Genomic DNA, 24,897 nt, shown 5'->3' on the forward strand with positions numbered 1-24,897 from the left:
GGACAAGAAGTTTATGTTCTGTTTTGTTTGTTCATTTGGCATATCAACAATTAAAACCCTTTGTACGAATGGCTCACAGTGTATCCACATATAAAAACTTAGGAAGGGATGTGGAGCGGGACAGAGTATGTGGCTTCAGGAAAGAGCTCAGTGCCGGGGGTGGGGGATATGGGTTTGGGGGGTTGGGGGGTGAGGGGTGGGGGGGGCTTGCATTGGAAGGTGGCCCAGCTGAAGACTAGCCACTGCTTATGCCCCAGGGGATAGCTTGGGGCAGCTCCTTCGTACTGCCTTGTTTGGCAAACCATTCTTCCCTGACCTAAATAAATATGCCCCGTTGCCATAAAAACACCCATAGGGTGGAGCCTGGATATCCAGACATGGTCCTGGGAAGGAAAAGCCCCTCAGCACCAGTACTTGGGTGGGAGGCGAGAGATCCAGTTCAGTGCTCCAAAGCAGTAATGTCCCATGGCTAGTGTCCCAGGACCCCGACTGGCCCGCACCAGCTGGCTGACTGGAACTCTGGCCTCTCAGCGGTCAAGTAGTGTCACCAGCTGGGAACCATGGAAATCAAAGGCTGCAGCGGATCAGGGAGGGTGTGGAAGGAGGCAATGTCCGGGTGAGAGACGGTGAGCGTCTGAGCAGGGCAGTGGTCAAGGATGGATAGGAGGTGTATTATGGGGTAGGATCAATAGGACATGATTGATATGGGCCCAAGTCCAAATGCCTTCACTTAGCTTGGCCGCTCCAGCCTCAAGCACTGCCACTCCCGTGGCCAGTCTCCGCTCTCGCTGGTTCCTGAATGTTCTCCCTCCGTCAAGGCTCCATGCCTCTGAATGTGCTGGGCTTGCCTTCTGCTGGGGTTTTGTTGTCTGTCTCCTCAACTCAAGAATGAGATCCTTGAGGGAAGGCGCTGAATCTCTTCTCTCCAAACCTCACCCTGGGCACAAAGCCTAGTTGCACCACGTCTATTTGTCGAGTGAAATCAATCAATAAGAAAAAGACGCAGGGTGAAGGGGAAGGAAGGAAGCGAAGAGCAAAGGAATGAAGACATCGGGCGCCCCGTCAGACCTTGTTATAATCACTCCTCTCTCTGATGTTACACATTAATCCTCATCGGAGCAAGGCAGGGGAGGGAGGAGGGTAGCATCTGCCTCTGCTGGCTGCTGGAACTCGAACCGAATCAAACGGGAACGGTTCAGAGAACATTCTAATATTCTGTCCCAACAGTTTCAGTAAGTCTGCCGCATGGCTAGAGAGAGGCAGTGCCTCCTGCAGACATTGAGGTGGGTTTTGGGGGTGGGGGTGGGGACGCTGAGAACCATGACAGAGAGAACAAGATACAGGGGGACAAAGGCCCTGGCCACCTGTGCCAAGTCCCGAGCTCCAGTCCTGGATGTACAGACAGCTGTGAGCTGGGCCTTTCCGACTGCTCTTGCCGATTTACATTCTAAAATCTCTCTCTCTCTCTCTCTCTCTCTCTTTGCTTTGACTTTTTCTGTTCCTCCCTTGCTACTTCCACACTCACTGATCCCCCAGGTCCTTGGGAGACCAATATGTAAGCCAGAGCAGGAGAGAGGGCTTGAATTAATTTCAGTGTCTTTGTGTCTTGCAGTAAGATAGAAAAATCTGACATCTTAAGGCCTGTTTGTCCCAGGCTGCTCTATTTTCTTATGGTTTGTTCCCATCAATTCATTTTTTAAAGACAAGATTCCTTTTCTCTAATGTCCGAGTACCCGATGTTAAGACTGGGAGGGTTAAGAGCACAGGTTTGGGAGCCGGGCAGACACTGGCGACTTTGTGGAGTGACCTTGGTCAAATTCCTTTGAAGTCCCCGCTCAAAGCTGCTTCTCTGGCTGTTTTCATATCCGGAAACGGGGGAGCCCAGTACCGTCCGCAGTCTGGGGACTACCTACCATACCTGCAAGGACTTCATAAACTCACCTCATATTTCTTGACAAATATTGTAATTAAAGTACTGCAGTCCTCATCTTTCAGGTGGGGCAGCCAAAGAGCATGCCTGGGGCTTTGTGAGCGGTGAGTGCCTGGGTCCAGGCCCAGAGTGCCCCTACCCCATGCAGTCAGTCCCTTTGGTGGTCACACTTTCTTTATCCTTGGTGCTTTTATCTGGAAAATACTCTCTGGTTCTGGCTGCCCGTGGTTCTAACCTCTTATTTCTTTCTCATCCAAAAGAAGTGTGCACTTGGAATAGCTTGAGTCCCTGGTCCCAGGGGAAGTCCAGAAGGCTGGGCATGGAGGTCTGCAGACTGCATGGAATATGCAAGAAGCTCTCCTCCAAATTCAGCTTTTAATGGGGGCAATGGCTGCACAGGCCAAGGAAGCTGTCAGCTCACTTGCTCTGGGCCGGAATGATAGCAACACAGCTGGCTCAGCGGCCTTTCTCACGTTGATCACAAGCTCCAATGGCAATTATATATGTCTTTGATTAATAAAAAATGGAGCAATGAATGAATACTTAATTAACGCAGTCTGGCGGGTAAAATCTTTCAGAACCTGGGCTGGGGGTGAGGCAGGGAGTAATCAAAGGGATCCTTGGGGGTGAAAAGGCAAGGGCACCCCACCAGGGCGGGGGGTGGGGCTGGCTTCTGGAAAGCTGTTCAGTCCTGGTACTCGGCTCCCTGATTCTGTGCGGGGCGGGGGGCGGGAATTGCTGGCAGCCCTGGGAGCCTGAGATCAGGACCGAGGTTTGAGCTGGTGGGCAAATGGGCAAACATGTATTCTGTGGCCACTCAAGCGGGCAAGGTGAAGCACCTGGAATAGGGTGCGCGTGTGCGTCCGTGCCTCCGCAGGTAGCCAGGCGTCCTCCGTGTGTGCTGGGCGTTTGTGCTCTTTTCCGTGGGTCTGCCCGTGCGAGCCACGGTTTTGAAACGAATTTGGTTAGCAGAAGGAGAAGCGAAGGGGCCAGGAGGCTGAATGAGGATCAAGAGAGATGCGGCGATGCAAACAGGCGCGGCTGGGGCCGGAGGGAGGTAACGGAGCGAAGATCCCAGGCCTGGGCGGACAAGCGCTCGAGAGATGGTGAGCGGGGGGGAGAAAGGAACTGCTAGACAACGGGGCCGGTGGACCTCCCCAGACGCCGCCCCGCTGGTCAGGGCCCTTCCGGACGGGGCGGGGGGTGGGGTGGGGGCGGGGCTGGGAGGGGCGGTGAGAAGCGCGAATCCAAAAGGCGCGGGTGGCGCGGGAGTGCCAGCGAGGAGGCCTGCCGGGTAGGGCTCGGGGGCCGCGAGGCGCGGGGTGGGAGGCCGGGGATCCCCGCGGAGCCTGGGCCCGGGGCGGGGGTGGGGGGGCGGCGCCCGCGGGCCGGAGGGGGTGCGCGTGCAGGAGCAGGTGTGCACGGGGCTGCCGGCGCGCGGTGGGGGGGGGGGGGGGGGGGGGGGGGTGGGGGGGGGGGGCGGGGGCGCGGGCCCCGGGGAGCCCCTTGGGCAGAGGGTCACGGAAGGTCCTGTTGGAGTTGGGTATTTTGGGCTTTAGACTGGCCTATGTTGTGACTGACTAGCCCATGTGACCTTGGGCAAGTTGACAACATCCCATGGACCTTTTATTCTCTTGTCGGTAAACTGAAGACAAGACAGCTAACTTTGCTAGGTTGTTTTGAGCCTGCGAAGACCTCCGTGAAGTGTCACCACCGCCCCCCACCCCAGTCGCCCGCTGTTTCTATTTTTGTGGACAGTCTTTAGAACTGGGCTCAGTTTCTGCGTCCCCAGGTGCTGCCATTGTGGGGTATCGAGGCTTTTTGCAGCTGTTTCTAACAGTTGGCCCTTTCTGCACCCCTCCCAGCCCGCTTTGTCTACCTCTGCCTTTCCCACAAGCCCCCTGTACCAAGCAGCCTCTGCTTTCTTTCACAGGATCCAGAGAACTGCCCACCGCTGTTTCTTGCCCAGGCCTGAAAAAAGCCAGAACCAGAGCCTACTTGAACAGAAGGGCTTGCCAGAGGAATTTTCCAAGTGCCCAAAGGCCAGCCCTTGAAGCGCCTGTGGTCAGCCCGGGAGGCCCCCACTGAGATTTGGGGATCGGCTCCACCTCAGGCCATGCCAGGCCAGGGTCTGCCCCTTCGAGTGGCTACCCTGCTGACGGGGCTGCTGGAATGCCTTGGCTTTGCAGGAGTCCTCTTTGGCTGGGCATCACTGGTGTTTGTCTTCAAGACAGAGCATTACTTTGAGGAGCTATGCGAGCCGGACGCGGGGCCGATGGGCAATGTCACGGGGCAGGCTGGTAAGGGACTCCTCTAGGGAAGCAGAGTGTGGTTCCCATGTAGTAGGAAGGGGTGGGAGGGATTCCAACCCCCCACCCTCCACCCCCAGTGCCAGCCTCTCTGGGGTGAGAGGTGAGGAGTGTCAGCCTCCCCACCAACTCCCCAACCTTGGTCTAGGAGGTGGGGAGGGAAGTACCAGCCCCCGAGGCTGTCGCATTTCAGCTCCCTGAGACTTCCCTTTCTCTCCTCCAGACTGCAAAGCCCAGGATGAGAGGTTCTCACTCATCTTCACCCTGGGGTCCTTCATGAACAACTTCATGACGTTCCCCGCTGGCTTCATCTTTGATAGGTTCAAGACCACCGTGGCTCGTCTCATAGCCATGTAAGTCCCAAAGGCCCGGCCTGGGCAGACATAGGCAAGACGGATTCCTCCAGCAGTAGCCGTGCTTGGAGGAGACCCAGCTGGGCAACAGGGTGGCCCTGCCCGGCCCTGTCCCAGCAACTGTCAGAAACAGCACAGGATGTAGACTCTGTCTAAATCCACAAATTGAGCTGGAGCCCAGGCCGATTTCCTTTGAGGGCTGGGTTCTCGCCTGGGTTAAAATAGGGGAACTGAAAATTGTCACTCAGGGATCCTACCAGGCCTCACATCCCGGTCCCTCAGGCTTAATTGTCATCTCATCCGCCACCCCCCGTCATTCCCCAGAGACGTAGTAAGGTCTCCTGGGTATCCCCGACGGTGGGATTTCCTGACCCCCTCACTGGAGTGGAGACAGTGGGGGTTTCACGGAGGGGAAGGGACCTCCTCTTGCTCAGACAGAGTGCCACGGTAGCCAGCCAGCTTCAGCGATGAGCAGGGGCCTGCCAAGGCCTTGATAGGACCAAGAGCAGGAGGCTCCTGGCAGATGTATGGAAAATGAGTTATCAGACAGAGGGACTGGAGGGCTGGCTGATAAAGCAAGTTCCTGCTCTCTAAGCCGTTGGGTGTGTAATGACTTTATCTCAGTCTGTCCTTGGCTTGGCTCCCTGTCTCCTGTTCTTCCCACCCGTTCCTTTGTCCCCTGCCTCCTCTCCAGCCTTAGTATGTTAGGAAAAACTCGGTCTTCCCTGTGTTTCTCTTTTACTTTCACAGACAACCCCTCACTTCTGATACATCTGGTCACCAAATGTGTGGGTTTCTCCCCCACACTAAGCAATTCTTTGATTGTCCTACAATTTAACTCAGTTCTGACACCATCTCATTGGGGAGAGTGTCACATCCTGCATGTTGAGGGCTGGGTCCCACAAGACTGCCCCCCACTTCAGATGCCAATTGCAAGTTGGTGGGTCCCCCCCAAGGTTACCCACACTTCTGTCTGGCTTGGCTGCCAGTCACGGTTCCTATGACCTCCTCCCTCTTGGACTGGATTAGTTGCTAGAACAGCTCACAGAACTCAGGGAAACACTTGTGTTTACCAGTTTATTAAAGGATACAGATGAAAGCGTACAGGTTCGGAAGCTCTCTGAGCCCCATCCTAGTGGGATTTTATGGAGGCTTCTTCACGTAGGCTTGGTCAGTTACTAACCATTTCCAGCCCCTCTCCCCTCTCTAGAGAAGTGGGTCAGGGGAGAGGGGCTGCCAAAAAAATCCCAAACTTCTAATCCTAACCAATCCTTGGTCTTTCTGGTGACCAATCCCCATCTGGGAGCTATCCGGGAACCTACCAGTCACCCCACTGGAACAAAAAATGCTCATTTTGCTCTTATCATGGAGTTTACAAGGGTCTTAGGAGCCCTGTGTCAGGGACTCAGGACAAAGACAAAATATGTATTTCTTTGTGTAAACCACAATATTACAGTGCAGCCCCTGGTCTTCAGACATGGATCCCTTGTGGCAGAAACAATCATAAAGGTCGAAAGGCACTGGCACATTAACAGAAACACAGTCATTAGTAACTATCCAGTCCATCATCATACCATCTGAAAATGTCTCCCAGGGCCGCTTATGCTCATGGGCTTCCATTTGATCTTGTCAGGGTCCAAAAGCAGGAGGGGTCTCAGCAATATATCCCTTTACCCTTCAGGCAGCCGGTATAACTGAGCAAAGAGACAAGATCCTCTCTTGCACTGAGCCTCTTTTGGAGTGTTTACGTCATGCTGGATTTCCCTCCTTGTAGAACCTGCATATTCATCCCCTTACTCTCTGATCTTCCTTCTCTCCATTGACACCGTAACTTTTCCGCCTTTGGAAGGGATGTTGGGTTTGGCCACTGTGCTGGTCTGGAATACTCGTCCAGCAAGTGTCTTCCCTTTCAGGTAGGGCGAGGTTACCCCCGTCGCAGAACTAAGCGGGCTCTCTTTCCCACCAGGCAAGATGGCTGCCTTCCCTGTTTGTCCCAATTTTGGCAGATAGAGGGAAGGTACAGCCTGCCCCACCGGGCACTTAGGCATCATAACATAATGGTTAAGAACACAGTTAATTTCCTTGCTTAGGAATCATCTCTGCTTCCAGCCCTGGTAGTGGTAGCCCTGGTCCTGTGACCACAGCATGAGGGAAAGTTCCTCTAACCACAACACTGATGGGGGAACCATTCCCCACTCAGACACCATATCCATCCCTCATATACGGTCAGGTGAGAGAGAGAGAGAGGCAGCCACTTCACATACAGCCTGTTCGAACATACTAGTTCCTCCCATTTTGTGCCCCTCAAATGCCATAGGGATTTCCATAGGTCTATGCCCCGTATGGCCAAGTTTCCATTGCCTTCCTATAGGACCAAACAGCCAGGCCATTGGCCACTGCCCGTGGGTCCGTAAGAACCCGAGCGTAGGGGCCTTTTCCATGGAGGTTTCTTTCCTCTCTACTAGGACAGCAGCATGAGGTTCCTTCAGCCCACTGAGCTGATCTGTTTTTACTTTTTTGGATCAGAGTGATGGCCTTCCAAACAGGATGTGGTTGTCCCTTCACCTGGGAAGACAGCCAAGTAGCTCTGTGTTGGTCAGTCGGGGGCTCTTTATAGGGCACCATCCAAGTGACAGTAGAATCCAGCCACTCCCCACACATTCCAGAGTCAGTCCTTGGTGGCGGGAGCGGGGCCGGGGCGGGGCGGGGGGGGGCGAAGAGGTTCCTTGGTCGTGGTAGCTCATCCTTACAATTCCCCAGGCAACACGATCCTATCTTACCACTGCTATTTTTAGTATGGAATTCTTCTGGGCATTGCCATCCCCATTAGAGCATTTCTCCGATACCATCCTAGACATTGTGGGTCTTTCATGTTTGAAGATCATTTTATGTACTTCAGTTATCTGTGTGGATTCAATTAGTGTCTGATAGCAAGATGATAAATGCCCCAGAGATGGAAATTCTCTTGTCCAAGGTCCCAGTAGTTGTTTCTGGGAGGTGACCACAGACTTTTGCCATAAGCCCCAGTGTGGGCTCCCCAGAGGGTCACGGCACAGAGAATTCGTGCCTGACCAGCACTCTGCCTTCTCTCCCACACCGCATGGGCTCGAGCAGTCTTACTGGCTCCCAGTGCATATGTCCAGTTGGATTTAGACACCTTCCATCCCAGAGCGCTAGCCGGGGAAGCCAGTCACACGCAGGGTCCAGCCCCATGATCCAGTCACCTAAAGGACGCACAGCCTCTTCTTGGAAGCCTATTCAGACATACGGGTTCTCCTATAAACATTTCCCTTCTTCCAGTAACCCTGACCTTGCTCCCGGCAGCCTCCTTAGGACTTGGTCAGCAGGTGGTTTCCGCAGTTAGGTGGGGGAGGTGTTCCCAGCCAGACTAGTATCTAGTTGTGAAACAACAGGGAAAGGAGACAGCAACTTCTTTATGGAGTGCATGTTTCAACATTCCAGCTTTCATAAACTTACCGACTGGTATGTTATCATGTGCTCTCAGTCTAACTGAAGCCCGTGGCCCGGCTGACGCTGCCCTTACCAAGGAGCCCTGGGGCGCCTGAGTGGCTCAGTTGCTGGGCGTCTGCCTTCCGCTCAGGTCATGATCCCGGGGTCCTGGGATCGAGCCCCACATCGGGCTCCCTGCTCAGTGGGGAGTTTGCTTCTCTCTCCCCCTCTGATGCTTTCTCTCACTCTCTCTCTCATAAATGAATAAAAAAAAAAAAAAAGGAGCCCTGGAAACTTCTCTACTCCCTTCCCATTTGGGCCACTCCTGTGCAAAAGGCTTCGGGGCCAAGGCGAGGGGTAGAGTCAAGGGAGCCTGGCCCTTCTGTCCCTCTGGAACCCGATGAATCTGCTTAACCGTTGCCCCCAGCACTTGCTGGTTGGGTTTCTCATTGTGATCTCTCTGTCTTCTGGCTTTTAATGTTTTTTTTCAAACTGGGACAAACAGATTGGACTTGTTTGCAGGCACTTTAATGCCAGGGGCCGGCAGGGTTCCCTTTGGCCCGCTCAGCCTTTGGCAGTGCTGTATTAACACCTTTTTTTAACCCCAATAACTGTCTGTTTCATTTATCTTACATCTCTATAACCCTCTGGAGATTTCCCCCCAGCAGGGATGAACCCACGACTCTCCTGTACGACTCTCCTGTTTCCTCTTTGTTCCACTCCCATCAATATTTGCTTTATTCCCCTTATTCTTTCTTTCTTTATTTTTTTTAAAAGATTTTATTTATTTATTTGACAGAGAGAGACACAGCGAGAGAAGGAACACAAGCAGGGGGAGTGGGAGAGGGAGAAGCAGGCTTCCCGCCGAGCGGGGAGCCCTATGCGGGGCTCGATCCCAGGACCCTGGGACCATGACCTGAGCCGAAGGCAGACGCTTAGTGACTGAGCCACCCAGGCGCTCCTCCCCTTATTCTTTAGTAACCATTTAAAAATGTCTACCCTAAGACCAGTCTCTTGATTCTCCCCTCCACCTGTCCCCATTCTTCTGTTAATTAACCTAATATATTTATTAGCACTTATAAGACCCAGGAGGGGAAACTGAGCCAGCAAACTCAGTAAGCCTTCCCAAACTGGGTTTTCCCTTTTGCAGCAATGGGTTTTATGGGGTGCCCACGGGAAAGGGGTCCCCTTCATCACAGCATTTACCATGACCTGGACACAGGTCACTGTAAAGCCACACCCACATGGCTTGCATACAAAGCCTATGGGCGGCTCCCTCTGGGATGTTCCCTTTGTACGGGGCATGGGACCTTACAGTGGCCCCTATCTGTGCCCCCAGGAACAGCCTCCTGTGTGTGTGGATCACGCATGAGCTCTAGGTCCCGCGGCAACCCGGACATGCCCTTCCACTCTGCAGCATTCAAAACCAAAGACACCCCCAAATTAGTCACGCTCCCACTCCATCTCAGGAAAGGTTCTCTGGGAAGCTGAGGATACTCTTCCACAAAATGTAGCAGCTCCTTCGCATGGCACCATCCCGCCCTGTTGAGTTTTGTCCTCCTCCCACATTGACGACCTTCTTGGGAACCAGAGTTCTTAGAGGGACTTTTGGTTGTTCCTGCATCATTTTTCCCTTGGGGGTGATTTCGAGGCTAATGGCCAAAGCTCAGACTTCCCCCCATCTGACCCTGGTCTAGCATGCAGGGCTGACCCGGCACTCTCTTTTAATTTCGTGTTAGCTATTACGGATCACAATAACCGAGCGCTTGTATCTTTCAGCTTTCGCTTATTTCTTTGCACTTCCTGTGCATCCCGTGAACCCACTCCTCGGGAGCTGGATCCGTTTCTGAATCCCAAATTGGTAACTTCTCCCTTTAGTGGCTGATTGCAGGGCACCTGCTGTTCCACGCCATGGGTCACCCCGTGGTCACCCAGGAGCCAGGGGCTCTTTATCCCCTCTCTCTACTCGAAGCACATGTTTCTTTGAGCCTGGGCCGTTCTGGCAAATCCCACTTCAACACCAACTCTATTGGAAAATCCTACATACCTCCTCCTGCATTTCTCCTTGACTTTCAACAGAACAATTCACTTCTGACACATCCCATCATGACGTGTGTGTGTGGAGTCTCCCCATACCACGCAATTCTGTGATACCAGCTGAGTGTCCTACAGTGTAACTCAGTTCTGATACCGCCTCCCCGGAGAGCGCCTCACATCCTACAGGTTAAGGGCTGGGTCCCATGAGACTGCCCCCCACTTCAGATGCCAATCACAGGGGATAGGTCTCCAGTTTACCCACAACTCTGGTCTGATGTGGCTATAAACCAGAGGTTCCCATGACCTCCATTCCCTTGGATTGGATTATTTCTAGAACAGCTCACAGAACTCAAGGAAACATTTACATATGTTTACCAGTTTATTAAAAGGTATGATAAAGGATGCAGATAAATAGCCAGATGGGGAGATATGTAGGGTGAGGTCTGGGAAGGTCCCAAGCACGGGAACTTGGGTCTGGTGGTGTCTGGAGTGTGTCATCCTCCTGGCATGTGGTTGTATACACCAGCCCAGAAGTTCTCCTCCTGTAAGCTTGATCACTTACTAACCATTTCCAGCCCCTTTCCCCTTTTTGCAGAAGTGGGCGGGCCCGGCTGAAAATTCCAAGTATCTAATTATGGCTTGGTCTTTCTGGCGACCAGCTCCCACCGGGAGCCATCCAGGAACCCACCCAGAGTCACCTGATCAGAACAAAGATGCTCTTAGTACTCTTATCACTGAAGAATTTACAGGTGTTTTAGGAGCCCTGTGTCAGGCACTGGGGACAGGGACCAGATGTATATTTCCTATTATAAATCGGAACATCACACTTAGGCACTGCTTCTATTATCCCATGCTTTGCAAGATCCCCAAACTGCTAAGAGATCCCCATAACCTTGGGACTGTGGTCCTGAAATCATAGTGCCCTAGAACTTCTAAGTCAGTCATTTCCTTTTATAGTAAAGGCTGCTGAGGCCCAGAGAAGGACAGTGCCTTACCCAAGGTCACACAGCGAGGAGGAATTAGAACTCAGAAGTTTTGCTTTGTAGACCGGGCACTAATCCCTTTCTCCAAGGGATTGGGCTGTTGGGACCCCACGCGGGAGGACCTTGGCTCTTATCTACTCTGCCCTTTGGACAACACTTTCCATCTCCCATTGTACGTTTCAGATTTCTCTACACCAGCGCCACACTCACCGTAGCCTTCACCTCTGCAGGTGAGTGCTGTCAGGTGGGTGGGAGGGATGAAGCTCAGGGGCACCTGCTAGGTGGGGCAGGTGCAGAGGGTGATGAGGTCCACAGGCTTTGAGCTCGAGAGGATCTTTGAGGGGGTTATTGTTGGTCTATGAAACCAGTCTAGTCAACCAAGAAATGCAAAAAATAAGGCCAATGGAGGGACTGCTTCAGAGAGAATTTATTTGAAAGATTACGTTCTTCCTCTTGTGTATGTTAACGTGTTCTCTTCTTAAAAACAAAATGATAGTATGAAGGAGGGTTATTTTAAAAAATAACCTTTATTTAAAAAAATCCTATAATTTAAAAAATAATAATTTTTTTAACCTTTATTTATTTTTTTAAAACCTACATTTTAAAAAATATCCTTATTTAGTAGGGCAAAAGTTGACAGCCCTATTGTGGTCAGAAGTTTTTGCTTCACATTTTACCGATTGATGGACAGAGAAAACTCCTAAAGTCTGAGAATTTCAGTCTGGTTCATCCTCCTTGTCTCGCATTGTGTGGAGGAGAAGACGGGCGGCCGAGAGACGCCTTGCCAAGACTTGTAACAGGACACACTCTTTCCTGGTGTCTCGGTCCTGCTGGCTGAGCATGATGCCTGGCACCGAGGAAGTGCTCCGGGTTTAATGGACCGGGGAGCCACGATCCACGGCCGTTCGTGTTCAGCTCTCACAGCACCCCATGAGATGGGAAGAGCCAGGACTGTGATTCCCATTTAACGGATGAAGTGACTGAGTCACAGATCAGAATCCAGCTCCAAGTCCTGCAGTGAATTAGAGGCTGCACTTGGGGGCCGAATCCAGGTTTCTCTCCCCAACAGGGTCAAGCATGAATGGAGGGGCTGCTTGGGGTTTAATGAGCGAAGGGAGCAGTGGCTTCACTTAGAGTCTTGTCTCTGCCTGTGGACAGCCAGGCCTGCCACAGACCGAGGACCACCTTTGGGCCCAGGAGAGCTCCTCAGGGTCCCTCGGCAGGGACATTTGGGGGAGCCCTGACCACCATCTTAAGGTCCTCAAATGATGCTAGCAGCCTGGCTAGAACTGGGGCCCTGCCACCAGGATTGTTGGGAATTTGGAGCAGGTGGGAGCCAGAGTTTGGGGCTCTGTGTTTGGGTTACACTGTGACACCACCCCACCTCTGTCTTTGTTCCAGACTCAGCCCTGCTGCTCTTCCTGGCCATGCCCATGCTCACTGTGGGAGGAATCCTGTTTCTGATCACCAACCTGCAGGTGTGAGCCCGCCCTGACCCCAGGCACCTGGCCGGAGGTCGGCGAGGGCGGAGGGAGGGAAAAGAGCTGTTCTGCTCTGGCTACCTCCGGTGGGGCAGGCTGGAGCCAGGGCGGTAGCTCCCGGGATGGAGGCGGGTCTGGGTATAATGAGGGCCTGGCCCGCGTCCCGTGGCCGGGAAGAACCAGCTCAGAAATAAGTGACGCCTGTGTTCTTTAGGTTGGGAACCTCTTTGGCAAACACCGCTCAACCGTCATCACCCTCTACAACGGGGCATTTGACTCCTCCTCGGCAGTCTTCCTTGTCATCAAGGTAAAAAGTACCGATGAGCAACATGTATTGCACTCTTCCATGCGCCAGATGCTTATCCCGTGAACTTTGCATGATTTCTTTCCTTCAGCCCTCCTGCAGCCAGTAAATGTGGCCCTTGAACTTGGAGCCCAGACCTGTCTGGTTCTGGAGTGCCCCCTGGTAGTGATTAAGCTCTTTACACCTACCTAGGATTTCTGGGGCGACGCTGTGATGCACTTGGGCTGGTGTTGGGCAGAGGCTGGGAGCCCCATGGAGGGGGATGTTTGCGCCTGTGAGCTTCTGGTTTGGACTAGAAGGTGAGAGGAGGCCAATGGGAGCAACAGGGGCAGACACAGAGGCCTCTCCAGCTCTCCCAAAGGCTGGTGTTGGGGATCCGGGGGCTGGGCTGTTCCAGTGCTGTTAGCGGCCCCCACCTGACCTGACAGTCTTTCCACCTTCTTCATTGCTAATAATTCCACCTGGGCAGTGAGGTGCCCAGCCCAGAGGTTGAATCCTGATTGACCTAAGCCAACGGGGGCAACCCCTCTCCCCCTTGTTAGTGATGGGTAGAGGTGGTCATATTATCCAGTCCTTGTTAATGAGATGAAGGGTGTGTATCCTGGAAGAGTTTAGGGGACATTTCCCCTCCCTGATGGGAGGTGAGAGCAGAGCTGAAAAGCAAGCCTTTCTCCTTGGTCCCCCTGCCCAATTTTTCTTTTCAAATGTTGTGGTGGGATGATGTGGTAGCTGGAGTTGTGGCAGCCATGCTGTGATTATGAGGCCACCAGCTGGAGGACACGAAGGATGAGCGAGTGGAAGGAATGAGAGGAATGCGGGTCCTGCCCAACTTGGGACTTCCCTCCAGGCTTTGTGTTAGGCCAGAGGCAGTGGGTACAGCCCATGGGCTATGGGAGAAGAGAAGAGGATCTCTGGGAGTCACTACGAGACATGAGACTAGCTAGCTTAGTCCCGCGAGCACCTTGGCTTGGAGGGCCACCCAGAGGCTGAGCCCCAGGGGCACTTACTCAAGACTCTCAACCACTGGTACAAGAGCCAGTTTCCTGGTTCTCCCTCCTTCCCCTGGGTGTGCCTTCCTTTCTCTTTTGTCTCCTTAGAATTCGAAGGAGAGAGAGTGTCCGAGCAGGATCTGAGCTCTTAGTTTAATCTGACCTTGCTGCTTCTGACTCTGACCTTGAGCAGTTCATTGCACCTCTCTGGACCTCACTTTGACCCTCTGTAAAAGGAGGAGGGGGGCTAGATCAATGGTTTCCAAACTGGGTGTTGAGGAACCCTGAGGGGTTCTCTGCGGTGTTAGGTCGGTCATCAAGGAGAATGAGCGGGAAGATGATTGGGCCGCTTCCCGCTGATGTGTTTCATAAGTTGAATTTTTGTGTGAAGTTTTGTTTAAGAAAAAGAACTTTGCTGCTATTAAAAAAAAAAAAAAAAAAGGAGTGGGCTAGCAGATCTCTGAGAAGCCACTTTAGGAGAGTCTCCCAGCCTGTGGGGATGGGTGACCATGCCCCAGCTGGTCGAACCGTGGGGTGAGGGTGAGCCTATGTGTGCGTCAGGTGTCCTTGATCAGCGTTCAGGATGGGGGGCAAGAGCCTCTGACAGCCTGGGGTCCCAGCCCCTGCTGCTTACACTGACTTTTCTGTTTGGTAAAACACACAGAACATAAAATTTGCCCTCAACCATTCTGAAGTCTACAGTTCAATGACATTAAGTTCACTCATATTGTGCAACCGTGACCACCATCCATCTCCAGAACTCTTTGCAACCTTGCAAAACTGAAACTCTGTGCCAATTAAACAGTGACTTCCTGTCCCCCACCCCCCAGGTCCTGGCCCCAGCCCCTGGCGAGCACCATTATCTTTTCTGTTTCTGTGACTTGGATGGCTCTGGGCCCCTCGTGTGCGTGGCAGCATGCGGTATTGATCCCTTTGTGACTGGCTGATTTCCCTCAGCATGATGGCCTCAAGTTCACACTGTAGCCTGTGTCAGGGCTTTTTTGGGGTGAATGCTATCCTGTCGTATGTGTATGCCACAGTTCGTTGGCCCATTTATCTGCCAGTGGACATTTGGTTTGCTTCTACCGTTTGGATGTTGTGAATAATGTTGCCACGAATACGGGTGTCATGCTGACTCTTTTCCTCTTCCTTCTGCAGCTGCTTTATGAAAAGGGCGTCAGCCTCAGGGCCTCCTTCATCTTTCTCTCAGTTTGCAGTGCCTGGCACGTGGGGCGCACTTTCCTCCTGATGCCCCGAGGCCACATCCCCTATCCACTGCCCCCCAACTACAGCTACGGGTAAGGACTGTGGTCTGGCGACCGTGGGCCCGAGCCCTCCACCTGATCTGCAGCGGGAAGCCAGGGGTGGGACAGATGTGCTAGCAAGGCAGAGGAGACCTGTCCCAGGACAGCAAGACTGGGCCAGGGGTGTATCAGCTGTTGCTGTGTAACAAACTATTCCCAAACTCAGTGGTCTAAGCCATTCAGCATTTTTATTGTTTTTCATGAGTCTGTGGGTAGCTGGCTAGTTCTGCTGATCAGAGATGGGCCTGGATGGTGTTGGCAGGGCTCGCTCAGGCCTCTGGTCATCTGCTAGGCTAGCTGGGGTAGACGGCCTCACGTGGGGTTTGTCTGGCAGTCCTTCGGGGTGACAAAGATGTCTGGGTCACGTGGCTCTCCTCCTCCATCAGGCTAGTTCCAGGGTTCCAAGACACCATGCAGACGTGCACAGAGTTTCTCAGAATTGGCCCCACATCACTTCTGCTGTATTGTCTTGGTGGAAGCAGCTCCTGGGGCCAGCCCAGATACAGGGGCTGGGGACCCCGTCAGGGCTGCCAAGACCCATTGCAGAGGTTGGAGAACAGGGGAGGTGAAGAAATGTGACCGGTTTTGCAGGCAGCACCTCGGGTGGTGGTGGTGGGGGGGGCATTGATTTGTTGCTCACTTACTATTTGCCCGTGCGCCCTCTGATTTGCATTACACAATAATCCTCTCAGATAAATATCCTTATCTCTGTTTTCCAAGTGAGAAAAAAGGGGCTCAGAAAGGCTAAGTCTGAACCATAGTTCTGTAGTTAGGAGGAGGCAGCGCTGGGATTCGAACCCAGGCCTGTTCTTCCCACGCTTCCAGTGGTTCCCAAACTTTGCTGCATATTAGAATCACTAGAGATCTTTGAAAAAATATGGAAGCCTGGGGGGTGCCTGGGTGGCTCAGTCAGTTGAGCATCTGACTCTTGATTTGGGCTCAGGTCGTGATCTCGGGGTCGTGAGATTGAGCCCCTTGTCGGGCTCCCCACTCAGCGGGGAGTCTGCTTCTCTTTCCCTCTGCCTCTGCCCCTCCCCTTGCTCTTGCTCTCTCTCTCTCTAAAATAAATAAATAAATAAAATTTTTAAAAAAAATTTGGAAGCCTGGATCCCATGCCCAGACATTCTGATTTAACTGGCCTGGGCTGTGGCCTGGGTGGAAGGGCCGTTGAAAGGTGTCTCCAAAGTGTGGTGAACTTCGGGAGCCCCCGCACTGTTCCCTGCGGCCTGAATCTCAGGCTCGGCTCACAGTCCTTGGGTTGGGTTGGGTTGGGGGCTTCTGTGTCCGTAGCCTGCACTCCAGGACTGACACCACTGAGGGAGAGAAGAACACAGCGGAGTCCGATAAGGTGGAGATGCAGTCCAAGGAGTTCCTTCCAGCAAAGGAAGGTGAGCCCCTCTGGCTAACCCATCTGCCTTTCGGACCCTGACTTCTCCCCGCGGCCGGCCTGGTTCTCTGCTTCTGGAGCTGCCCCGGGGACGTAGCATCAGGAAAGGTCCGTCAGAGGACCTGTAGGGGCTTCTCAACCCCTGCCCCTGCCCGCCTCTTACGGAGGGTCCACAGAGGGGCACGGCTTCTGCGTCTTCTCTTTCTGTCCCTCTTTTCTCTCTCCTCGGCTGGGTAGGAGGCTCCCTGCCTCCTTCCCCCGCACCGTCTGTTCTGGGTCTTTGGTTACAAACATCACAAACCACTGCTGGCAAGGTAGAAGCGAGAACAGGATTCTGGGAAGCTCAGAGAACCAAGGGAAACATGAACTTGTCAGGCTCCGGGAAGAGGAGAGCCCGGATGCCTCTGGGGAGCCCCAGACTAAAATCACGGCCGGTCAGTGATCGAACCCGTCAGCCCTGGGTGAGGAACAGGACAGCTGATTCACGGTCCCACCCGGACCGTGAGAACTGAGGCAGGGCCCGGCTTCCAGAACAGACTCAGGATCCCGGTACGGAAAGCAGGGGAAGGGGCGTGGGGCCGCTGGGACAGTGGCTGGCCGCCCCTGACACTCCCCTCTCCTCGAACGTCCACGTTCCCTTCTTGTCTTTCTCTTCACCGTCCTGGCTGCGAAAGCGCTGGTCCGGGAAGTGTCATCGGGTCCAAGCTGCGAAAGACAGACCGGGTTCCGGGAGGACAGAGGAGGACGTGGGTGGGTCACTGAGGGTCGTGGGGCGGGATAACAAAGCTGTAGAGGCGGGACGAGCTGGTTGCAGGCAGCTGCGGGTCCGGGTCCGGGAGGGAGAGGAGGTGAGTTCCCTCCTTAGAGGATCCTGCCCACCCCGCTCCCCTGCTTTCTTGTGATTCATGCCCAGATCTTTCCTTCCCTGCAGAGACCCTGGAACCAGGGAAGAAGCAGGAGCACCGCTCTTTCTGGCGTTACGCACTCTCCCAGCGCTTTGCCTTCCACCTGGTGTGGCTGTCCGTGATACAGCTGTGGCATTACCTCTTCATCGGCACCCTCAACCCGCTGCTCGCCAACCTGGCGGGCGGGGACAGGGCACTAGGTGCGTGGTGGGGGCTGGGGGGCGGCCCACCTGTGTGGCGCAGCTGGGGACTTGGATCCCGGAGGCCCCAGTGCTGAGCTCCGCAAGGAGGAAGGTCTGTGCAGGGGTGTGGGGAGGAGGGACAGGCAGGGCAAGGGCAGGCTGGGAGAGTCCTCTCCTATAAGGCAATGCTGGAAATGTCTTACCACCCAGCCCCTCTCTGCCCTCCGCAGTCAGCACCTACACAAATGCCTTCGCCATTACTCAGTTCTTCGGGGTGCTGTGTGCCCCCTGGAATGGCCTGCTCATGGACCGGCTCAAGCAGAAGTACCAGAAGGAAGCGAAAAACACAGGTGAGGCCTGGGCTGCAGAGGGTCGCGGAACCAGGAGGGGAGGAATCTTCAGGCATGGCCAGAGCCATCTTCTCTTTTGTTCTTAATCCTTTTCTCCTTGCATCTGTCCATCCATGCATCCATCCATGCATCCATCCATCCATCCATCCATGCATCCATGCATCCATCCATGCATCCATGCATCCATGCATCCATGCATCCATCCATCCATCCATGCATGCATGCATCCATCCATCCATCCATCATCCATGCATCCATGCATCCATGCATCCATCCATCCATCCATGCATCCATGCATCCATCCATCCATCCATGCATCATCCATGCATCCATCCATGCATCCATCCATCCATGCATCATCCATGCATCCATCCATGCATCCATGCATCCATGCATCCATCCATGCATGCATGCATGCATGCATGCATGCATCCATCCATCCATCCATGCATCCATCCATCCATCCATGCATCCATCCATCCATGCATCCATCCATGCATCCATGCATCCATGCATCCATCCATCCATCCATCCATGCATCCATGCATCCATCCACTAGTCGATGAGTGTCTGTTATGTGCCAGCCGTAGTTCCAGATTCCACCATGGACCAGACCGATAGGCCCTCATTCTCAGGCCGTCCTCAGTCTAGAGAATGAAGGGCAAGCAATCAGGCGTCACCAGCCGTGAAGTCAGCTCACAGGGGGCGATGGGGACACAAAGAAGGGCACTTAGCCTATTCTGGGTGAGGATGGGCTTGATGTCCCGGCAGGCTTCCTGGAGGAAGTGGCTTCTAAGCCGAGGCCTGAAGGATGAGCAAGAAGAGAGGAGATGAAGAGGAGGGCCCTGGGAGAGCAGCCCAGGAATACAGGGGGGTCAAGGTGATGAAGAGCGAGCAAAACCTTGAAGAATCCCCGAAAGGAACTCGAGCTGTCTGGGGTGCCGAGGAGACGGGGCTGAATGGGGGAGGGGCAGGTGGCTGTGCCTAGGAGCATGGACACGACCCTTGGACGTGCCTGGAGGAACAGAGGGGTGCTGAGGTACCCCCCTTCCCCGGTGCTGCCCCTCCTACCCCTGCTGGGGGTATTTTAGGACAAATCGAAGGAGTCAGATCATTTCATCTGTAAATACTTCAGTCCGTGTCTCTCACAAATAAGGCCCTTTTTATTGAAACATCACCATAATATCATTATCATTTAAAAAAACCAGTAATTCCTTAGTACTCTCTAACACACAGTCCTGTTCAGATTTCCCAAAGTGTCTCAAATATGCCTTTTTATAGTTGGTTTGTTCACATTAGGACGCACACAGGGTCCATGCCGTGTATTCCGTCGATGGCCTTACTCTGTCTTTTTCAATCTGTGTGTCCCCTCCCCTCCCCCCACCTTTTGTTTTTCTGGTTGTTTATTTGTTGAAGAAACTGGGTCATTTGTTCTATCAGATTTCCTCCAGATTGGATTTGGCATCTTTTGGTATCACTTAAAAATGTTTCGCTTATTGGGTATTTCCTGTAAACAGGCAGATTGGAGGCTTGAGGAGATGCCGTTGAGGATTTTTTGGCAAGCAGGCTTGGGAGGTGATGCTGCGGGCTTCCTCTGGCTCCTGGCGGCAGGGCCCCCGGTCCCGACTGTCCCTGTTCTTACGATGTTAGGATTGATCGGTGGGTCCAGACATTGTCAGTCTGATCCACCCAGGACAGAGTTTCCCATCAGCTGCACGGGTAATGATTTTAGTAGCTATGGGTGATCACTGCCGGCATCCATTATTTTATTAGGATTGCAAAATGGAGATTTTCTATTTCTGTCTTTCCTTCTGCTTTTAATTGCTAGAGTTCCTCTAGAAAGAAAAGCTTCCCCTCATTGACTGCTTCGTACCCTGAAACAAGTGCTTGGTTTTTCCTCCATGTACCAGTTTCAGATTAACGACTTGGGTGCCCTAGCAACCTCTGGGGGGATGACTTGTCATTTCTCTTTTATTTAATTTAACTAATTGATTTACTTTTTTTTTAAAAAAAAGGTTTCTTTTTTTTTAAAAGATTTTATTTATTTGAGAGAGAGAGAATGAGAGACAGAGAGCACGAGAGGGAAGAGGGTCAGAGGGAGAAGCTGACTCCCCGCCAAGCAGGGAGCCCGATGTGGGACTCGACCCCGGGACTCCAGGATCACGACCTGAGCCGAAGGCAGTCGCCCAACCAACTGAGCCACCCAGGCGCCCTGATTTACTTTTCAATGTCATTTCTCTGTTATTATTATTCTTAAAGATTTATTTATTTATTTTAGAGAGGGGGAGAGCGAGGGAGCATGGGGAGGGGTGGAGAGAAAGGGAGAGGTAGAGAATCTCAAGCAGGCTCTGCGCCGAGCTTGGAGCCCGGCGCAGGGCTCAATCTTGCGACCCTGAGATCATGACCTAAGCCGAAACCAAAAGTTGGACGCTTAACTGACAGAGCCACCCAGGCGCCCCTAACGTCACTTCTGTTTTAAAGCCTCATTTTAAATATATTTGATGGGTTTCAGTCCGTTTAAGTCATGATTCTTCTGTATGCTCCGATCAGTCCATCTCTGGCTATCGGGCACTTTACCAATGCAGAATCAGCATCCTTTAACACGCCGCCATCAGATTTAGAGAGTGTCTTATTCTCTAGCACAGTGAGATGTTCGGCGCTGTTTCAGGGGGTGCATTTCCTGCCCCCGACCTGAAACAGCCGTTTCTCCAAGTAGCCCTGGGTCCCGTTAAGAGGGAAATGGTATTTAGAGACTGCAGTCTGGATGCTCGGGCTTCCAATTCTCCTGGGTCGTCTGTGCTTTTAGGCCTTGGGTAGAGGTAAGATGTACTGATATTTTAATTCATAGTTTATTTTGATTTTACTCTTGATTATATATCTGTGTCTCTTTTCCTCTGAAGATCATAGTTCCTAACAATGCCATGTACGTATAGGGTAGGTACATCTGCCATATGCTGCTATATACACATACACATATATAGCATTTTATTTATTTATTTTTTAAAAATTTTATTTATTTATTTGACAGGGAGAGAGGAACACAAGCAGGTAGAGGGAGAGGGAGAAGCAGGCTTCCCGCGGAGCAGGGAGCCCGATGTGGGACTCGATCCCAGGACCCTGGGACCATGACCGGAGCCGAAGGCAGACGCTTAATGACTGAGCCACCCAGGCGCCCCATATATATAGCATTTTAAAAAATGTAGTTTATGCATAACGCCTGGCTTCGCAATATCAATGCTGTTAGTAACAATACGACTGTTGAATGCCGCTGCCCCTCCTTCCCCCGCTTCCTCCGTCCGTCCTTCCCTTCCCACGCCCTTCCTTCCTTCCATCCATCGACGTGGATGCAGCCTGGCCTGGGCAGCGGCTGGTCGGCAGCTGTTTGCAGTCTCTTGCCATCACCCGAGTGCACCCAGTGCCCCAAGGCTTACCTGGCTGTGGGCTGGAGGGGCCAGAGCACATGGCCCCTGCTAGGAGGCCACTGTCACAATCCAGGCGTGCGTTGATGGAGACCTACAGCAGGTGGGGGTAGAGAGCGGTGGATGCATTTGAATGGCATTCAGGGGGTGAATGATCAGTGCCCATTGATGGATTGGAGATGAGCCCTGGGAGGGAGTGGTTTCTGCCTGGACGGTGGGTGGATGGTGGCTCCGCCTTCTCCCATCTTTGTGCCCTGTCCCCGCCCTACGCCGTGCTCGCCTCCACACAGCCTCTTCTCCCCTTCGGACCAGGGTCCTCGGCCACGACGGTGGCCCTCCGCTCGGCCGTGCCTTCTCTGGCTCTGACGTCCCTGCTGTGCCTGGGCTTCGCCCTCTGTGCCTCGGTGCCCATCCTGCCCCTTCAGTATGTCACTTTCATCCTGCAAGTGATCAGCCGCTCCTTCCTATATGGGGGCAACGCTGCCTTCCTCACCCTCGCGTAAGTGGGCTTGGGCTGCGTTATCCCACGGGGACGCGCCAGCGCAAAGGGAGGTGTGCTGGAGGTAAAGAAGTCAGGAGGTGAGGATGGACCTGGGGGTGGTCCACTGAGGGAGGCAGGCTCTGGGAGCAGGTGTAGAGGGTGAGGTAGAGCTAGAGGCTGGTGGAGAGGATAGAGCATTCACGAACTTGAGCCTTCATATCAGCTCTCCTCTCTGCCTCTCTTATCTACCTAGCGAACTCCTGTTCGCCCTCCAAGGTCCACTTCTGGTTCAACTGTCTCAGGGAAGAGTGAGGAAGAGAGGGTCTTCCTTCTTTGTGCCCTCGGCATCTGTTCTTGCTTCCTTTGCTAGTGCATGCATCATCCAGCATAGAGTGGCCTGTTTATGTATCTGTCTTTTCCTTGAGACCTCTCCAAGCACAGCCTGTGTCTGGGTCCCAGCACAGTGCCTTCTCTGTGTTCTGTGGCTTGAGTCAAGGTGAAGGGGGGAAGGTCTGTGTGGGCGTGGGAGGGTGAAGCCAGGCCTAGGATGGGGGACTTGGGAACAAGTGGCTGATGCAGGCCCACCACGGCCAGGTTCCTCCTTGGAGGGAGGGTCTGGGGAGCTCAATGGAACCCAGTTTGTCTCTTTCCCCAGTTTCCCCTCGGAGCATTTTGGGAAGCTCTTTGGGCTGCTGATGGCCTTATCAGCCATTGTATCTCTGCTCCAGTTCCCTATCTTCACCTTCATCAAAGGCCCCCTCCAGAATGACCCGCTCTACGTGAGTACGGGGCCGGGGGGGGGGGGGGGGGGGGGGGGCGTGGCCCTGTCCTTAGACCAGCAAGGACATCCAGATTGGGACACCTCAGTGGGGCCCCAGCAGGGGGCGCCCCAAATCTGCCTGAGATGGTTCCTGTAGGACTATTTCTGCACCTGGGTACGTCCTTGGTCTTATTTCTCAAACGGGTAGCAGAGCACCCTGCCCTATGGCTGGGGTACCTGAAACCGCAAGACTAACATGGCATGGCTTCCAAGAGGGTCTATATTATTAGAGATTTGGGGAGAAAATATATTTTATGTGTGGGGAAACACATAGACATATTCTGGAGGAGAATGTAAAATTCTCACAGATTCCAAGTAAAAACCTATAACTTTAAAGACATTTCCTGCTTGTGGTGGGCGCAGGCTGAGCCCGGCCCTGGCTCTGGGGCAACAATACGCATGGGTTCCCACGGTTGGTCCGAGGGGCAGGAGCTCTGTGGTCTCACCCTGGCATCCCCACGCCAGAGGGATGCTCGTGGGCCCAGGCCCTGGGAGGTGGGAGGTGGGCATGGCTCTCCACCTTTTTGCAGATTGAAGACATAGGTTCAGGGATTTGGGTTCTGTGACTTACATTTCAGAAGCACAAAGCTAAGGAGCAGAAGTCTTTTGACTTTGAATTCAGCCTTCTGACCATTGCACAGCTTTCTTAGCCTCATTTAAAAAAGATCAGCAACGTGTAGAGCAGGAGTTTAAGTCAGTCATTGGGAGAAAAAAACAGGACTGAACTAAAAACCAGGGAGAATTTCTTGCTTGTGGTGTCAGACGACTCCAACCGTATTCAGAAGACGCGTGTTCCAGCCACTGTCCCCAACTTCCCGTGTGACCTTGAGCAGGTCATCGAGTGCTCTTGAGACCTCTGTTTCTTCATCTGTGAAATGGGCACACTGTTCCTTCCCTATAACTGAATAACTGAAGGCTTTTCCCGGGCACCGTAGGGTCTGAGGAGAATGTAGAGGTGCACCTGGCCCAATTCTGGCCCCTTTGCTTGTGGGGCCGCTCAGAGTTCTGGACCTCACCTGCCCCATCTCTCCCTCCCAGGTGAATGTGATGCTGATCCTTGCCACTGTGTTGACGTTCGCCCACCCCGTCATGGTGTACTGGGAGTGCCGGCGGGAATGGGGCTCTCCTGCTGCCGTCTAAGCTCAGAAGCTCTCGCTTTCCAGCCCCGATGATGCTTTGCTAATCTGTCCCCACATTTGAGGACCCCGCGTCCAGGAGCACTTGGCCTGTGCAGGCTACTGATATTAAGTAGCCATTACGTTTTCTTTCTTTTTTTGTTTTTAATAAAAGTCATTTAGCTGCTAGCAGTTGCTTGGATTTGCAAGAGAAGACTATCCGGCGCCACGCTGCTTGCTGCCCTATAGGCCCTGAGCAAAGGCGCACGGAAGTTCTTGGTTTCGGAGCAGGAAGCACATGACTTTGGTAGACACCTGGTCTCAGGGGAGGTGATGTGATGAGGGAGGAAGTGTGTCCCCTACTTCTTTGGACCTCTCTGGCCGTGAAGCCTGTGTGTGCCGAGCCCTTTGCGCCAGGTAAGCCTCCAGGTGAAGAATGAGCCGGTCATGACCTTGGCCGTCCCGCTCGGCGCTTAGAGGTGGCTCCCTCCGCGCTCTACCATGGGCATCATATAAAACATTTCTCTGGGGCATAATCTTAGAGAAAAATAAAACCTCTCTGCTGAAGGCAATTCCTTGTGTGGCTTTCCAGGCTTTGGGCTGCTACGTGGGTGCGCATGTGCTCATGCGTGCTTGTCTGTCCCTGAGGGTGCTGCATCCTGGGGGAGCAGACACAGGAGTGGAGTGGGGGAATCTGCCTGCAGCACCCTGGATCCAGAGGTGGAGCTGGAGCCCTCAGACCCTGATCCACTCCCCTGGTCCTGGGGTGAGGGGCTCGAGACCACCCCTCTCCCTCCATTCCTTCCTGTGCCTCCTCTTCCTCCCCACCGACTCCCCAATCCCCAGCTGAGAGCCCTGCATGGGAGCAGAAGGCCCCTGGGAGTCTTAGCGCTGCTGCTCAGCAGCTGGGCGGGTCCTGTAACCCCTGTGAATCACAATTTTCTCACCTGCAAGGTGCAGTTCATTATTTCTGGCCCTGAGAGCGGTTGTGAGAATCTAAAGTAATTGCTGCTAAAAATAAATAAAAATAAAAAAATAAAGTAATCGCTGCTGCTTAGCACCTGGTGGGAGTACATGAGCGTTTGTTCCTTTACGTAC

General features: G+C 53.3%; 1 protein-coding gene across 4 annotated transcripts; it reads left to right on the forward strand.

Annotated features, from left to right (window-relative positions):
* Nucleotides 1–1,144: 1,144 nt before the first annotated feature.
* Nucleotides 1,145–24,371, forward strand: SLC43A3 (solute carrier family 43 member 3). 4 transcript variants are annotated; one of them, XM_073904592.1, is made up of 14 exons: nucleotides 1,145–1,232; nucleotides 2,903–3,036; nucleotides 3,864–4,230; nucleotides 4,463–4,592; nucleotides 11,246–11,292; nucleotides 12,464–12,540; nucleotides 12,758–12,850; nucleotides 14,995–15,134; nucleotides 16,431–16,528; nucleotides 17,459–17,632; nucleotides 17,845–17,964; nucleotides 21,696–21,882; nucleotides 22,520–22,643; nucleotides 23,723–24,371. In XM_073904592.1, exons 3-14 carry the CDS (start codon nucleotides 4,047–4,049, stop codon nucleotides 23,822–23,824), a joined length of 1,476 nt encoding a protein of 491 aa, XP_073760693.1. In that variant the 5' UTR covers nucleotides 1,145–1,232; nucleotides 2,903–3,036; nucleotides 3,864–4,046; the 3' UTR covers nucleotides 23,825–24,371. The 4 variants fall into 4 exon arrangements, with proteins under 4 accessions (XP_073760693.1, XP_073760695.1, XP_025734607.1 ...); XM_073904594.1 differs by lacking the exons at nucleotides 1,145–1,232; nucleotides 2,903–3,036 and adding an exon at nucleotides 3,168–3,224 and having other exon boundaries at nucleotides 21,674–21,882; XM_025878822.2 differs by lacking the exons at nucleotides 1,145–1,232; nucleotides 2,903–3,036 and adding an exon at nucleotides 3,168–3,224.
* Nucleotides 24,372–24,897: the final 526 nt, after the last annotated feature.

The sequence above is a fragment of the Callorhinus ursinus genome, unplaced genomic scaffold, assembly GCF_003265705.2.
Source record: "Callorhinus ursinus isolate GAN/ISIS: 27379988/994484 unplaced genomic scaffold, GSC_fseal_2.0 scaffold21, whole genome shotgun sequence".
Classification (NCBI taxonomy): domain Eukaryota; kingdom Metazoa; phylum Chordata; class Mammalia; order Carnivora; family Otariidae; genus Callorhinus; species Callorhinus ursinus.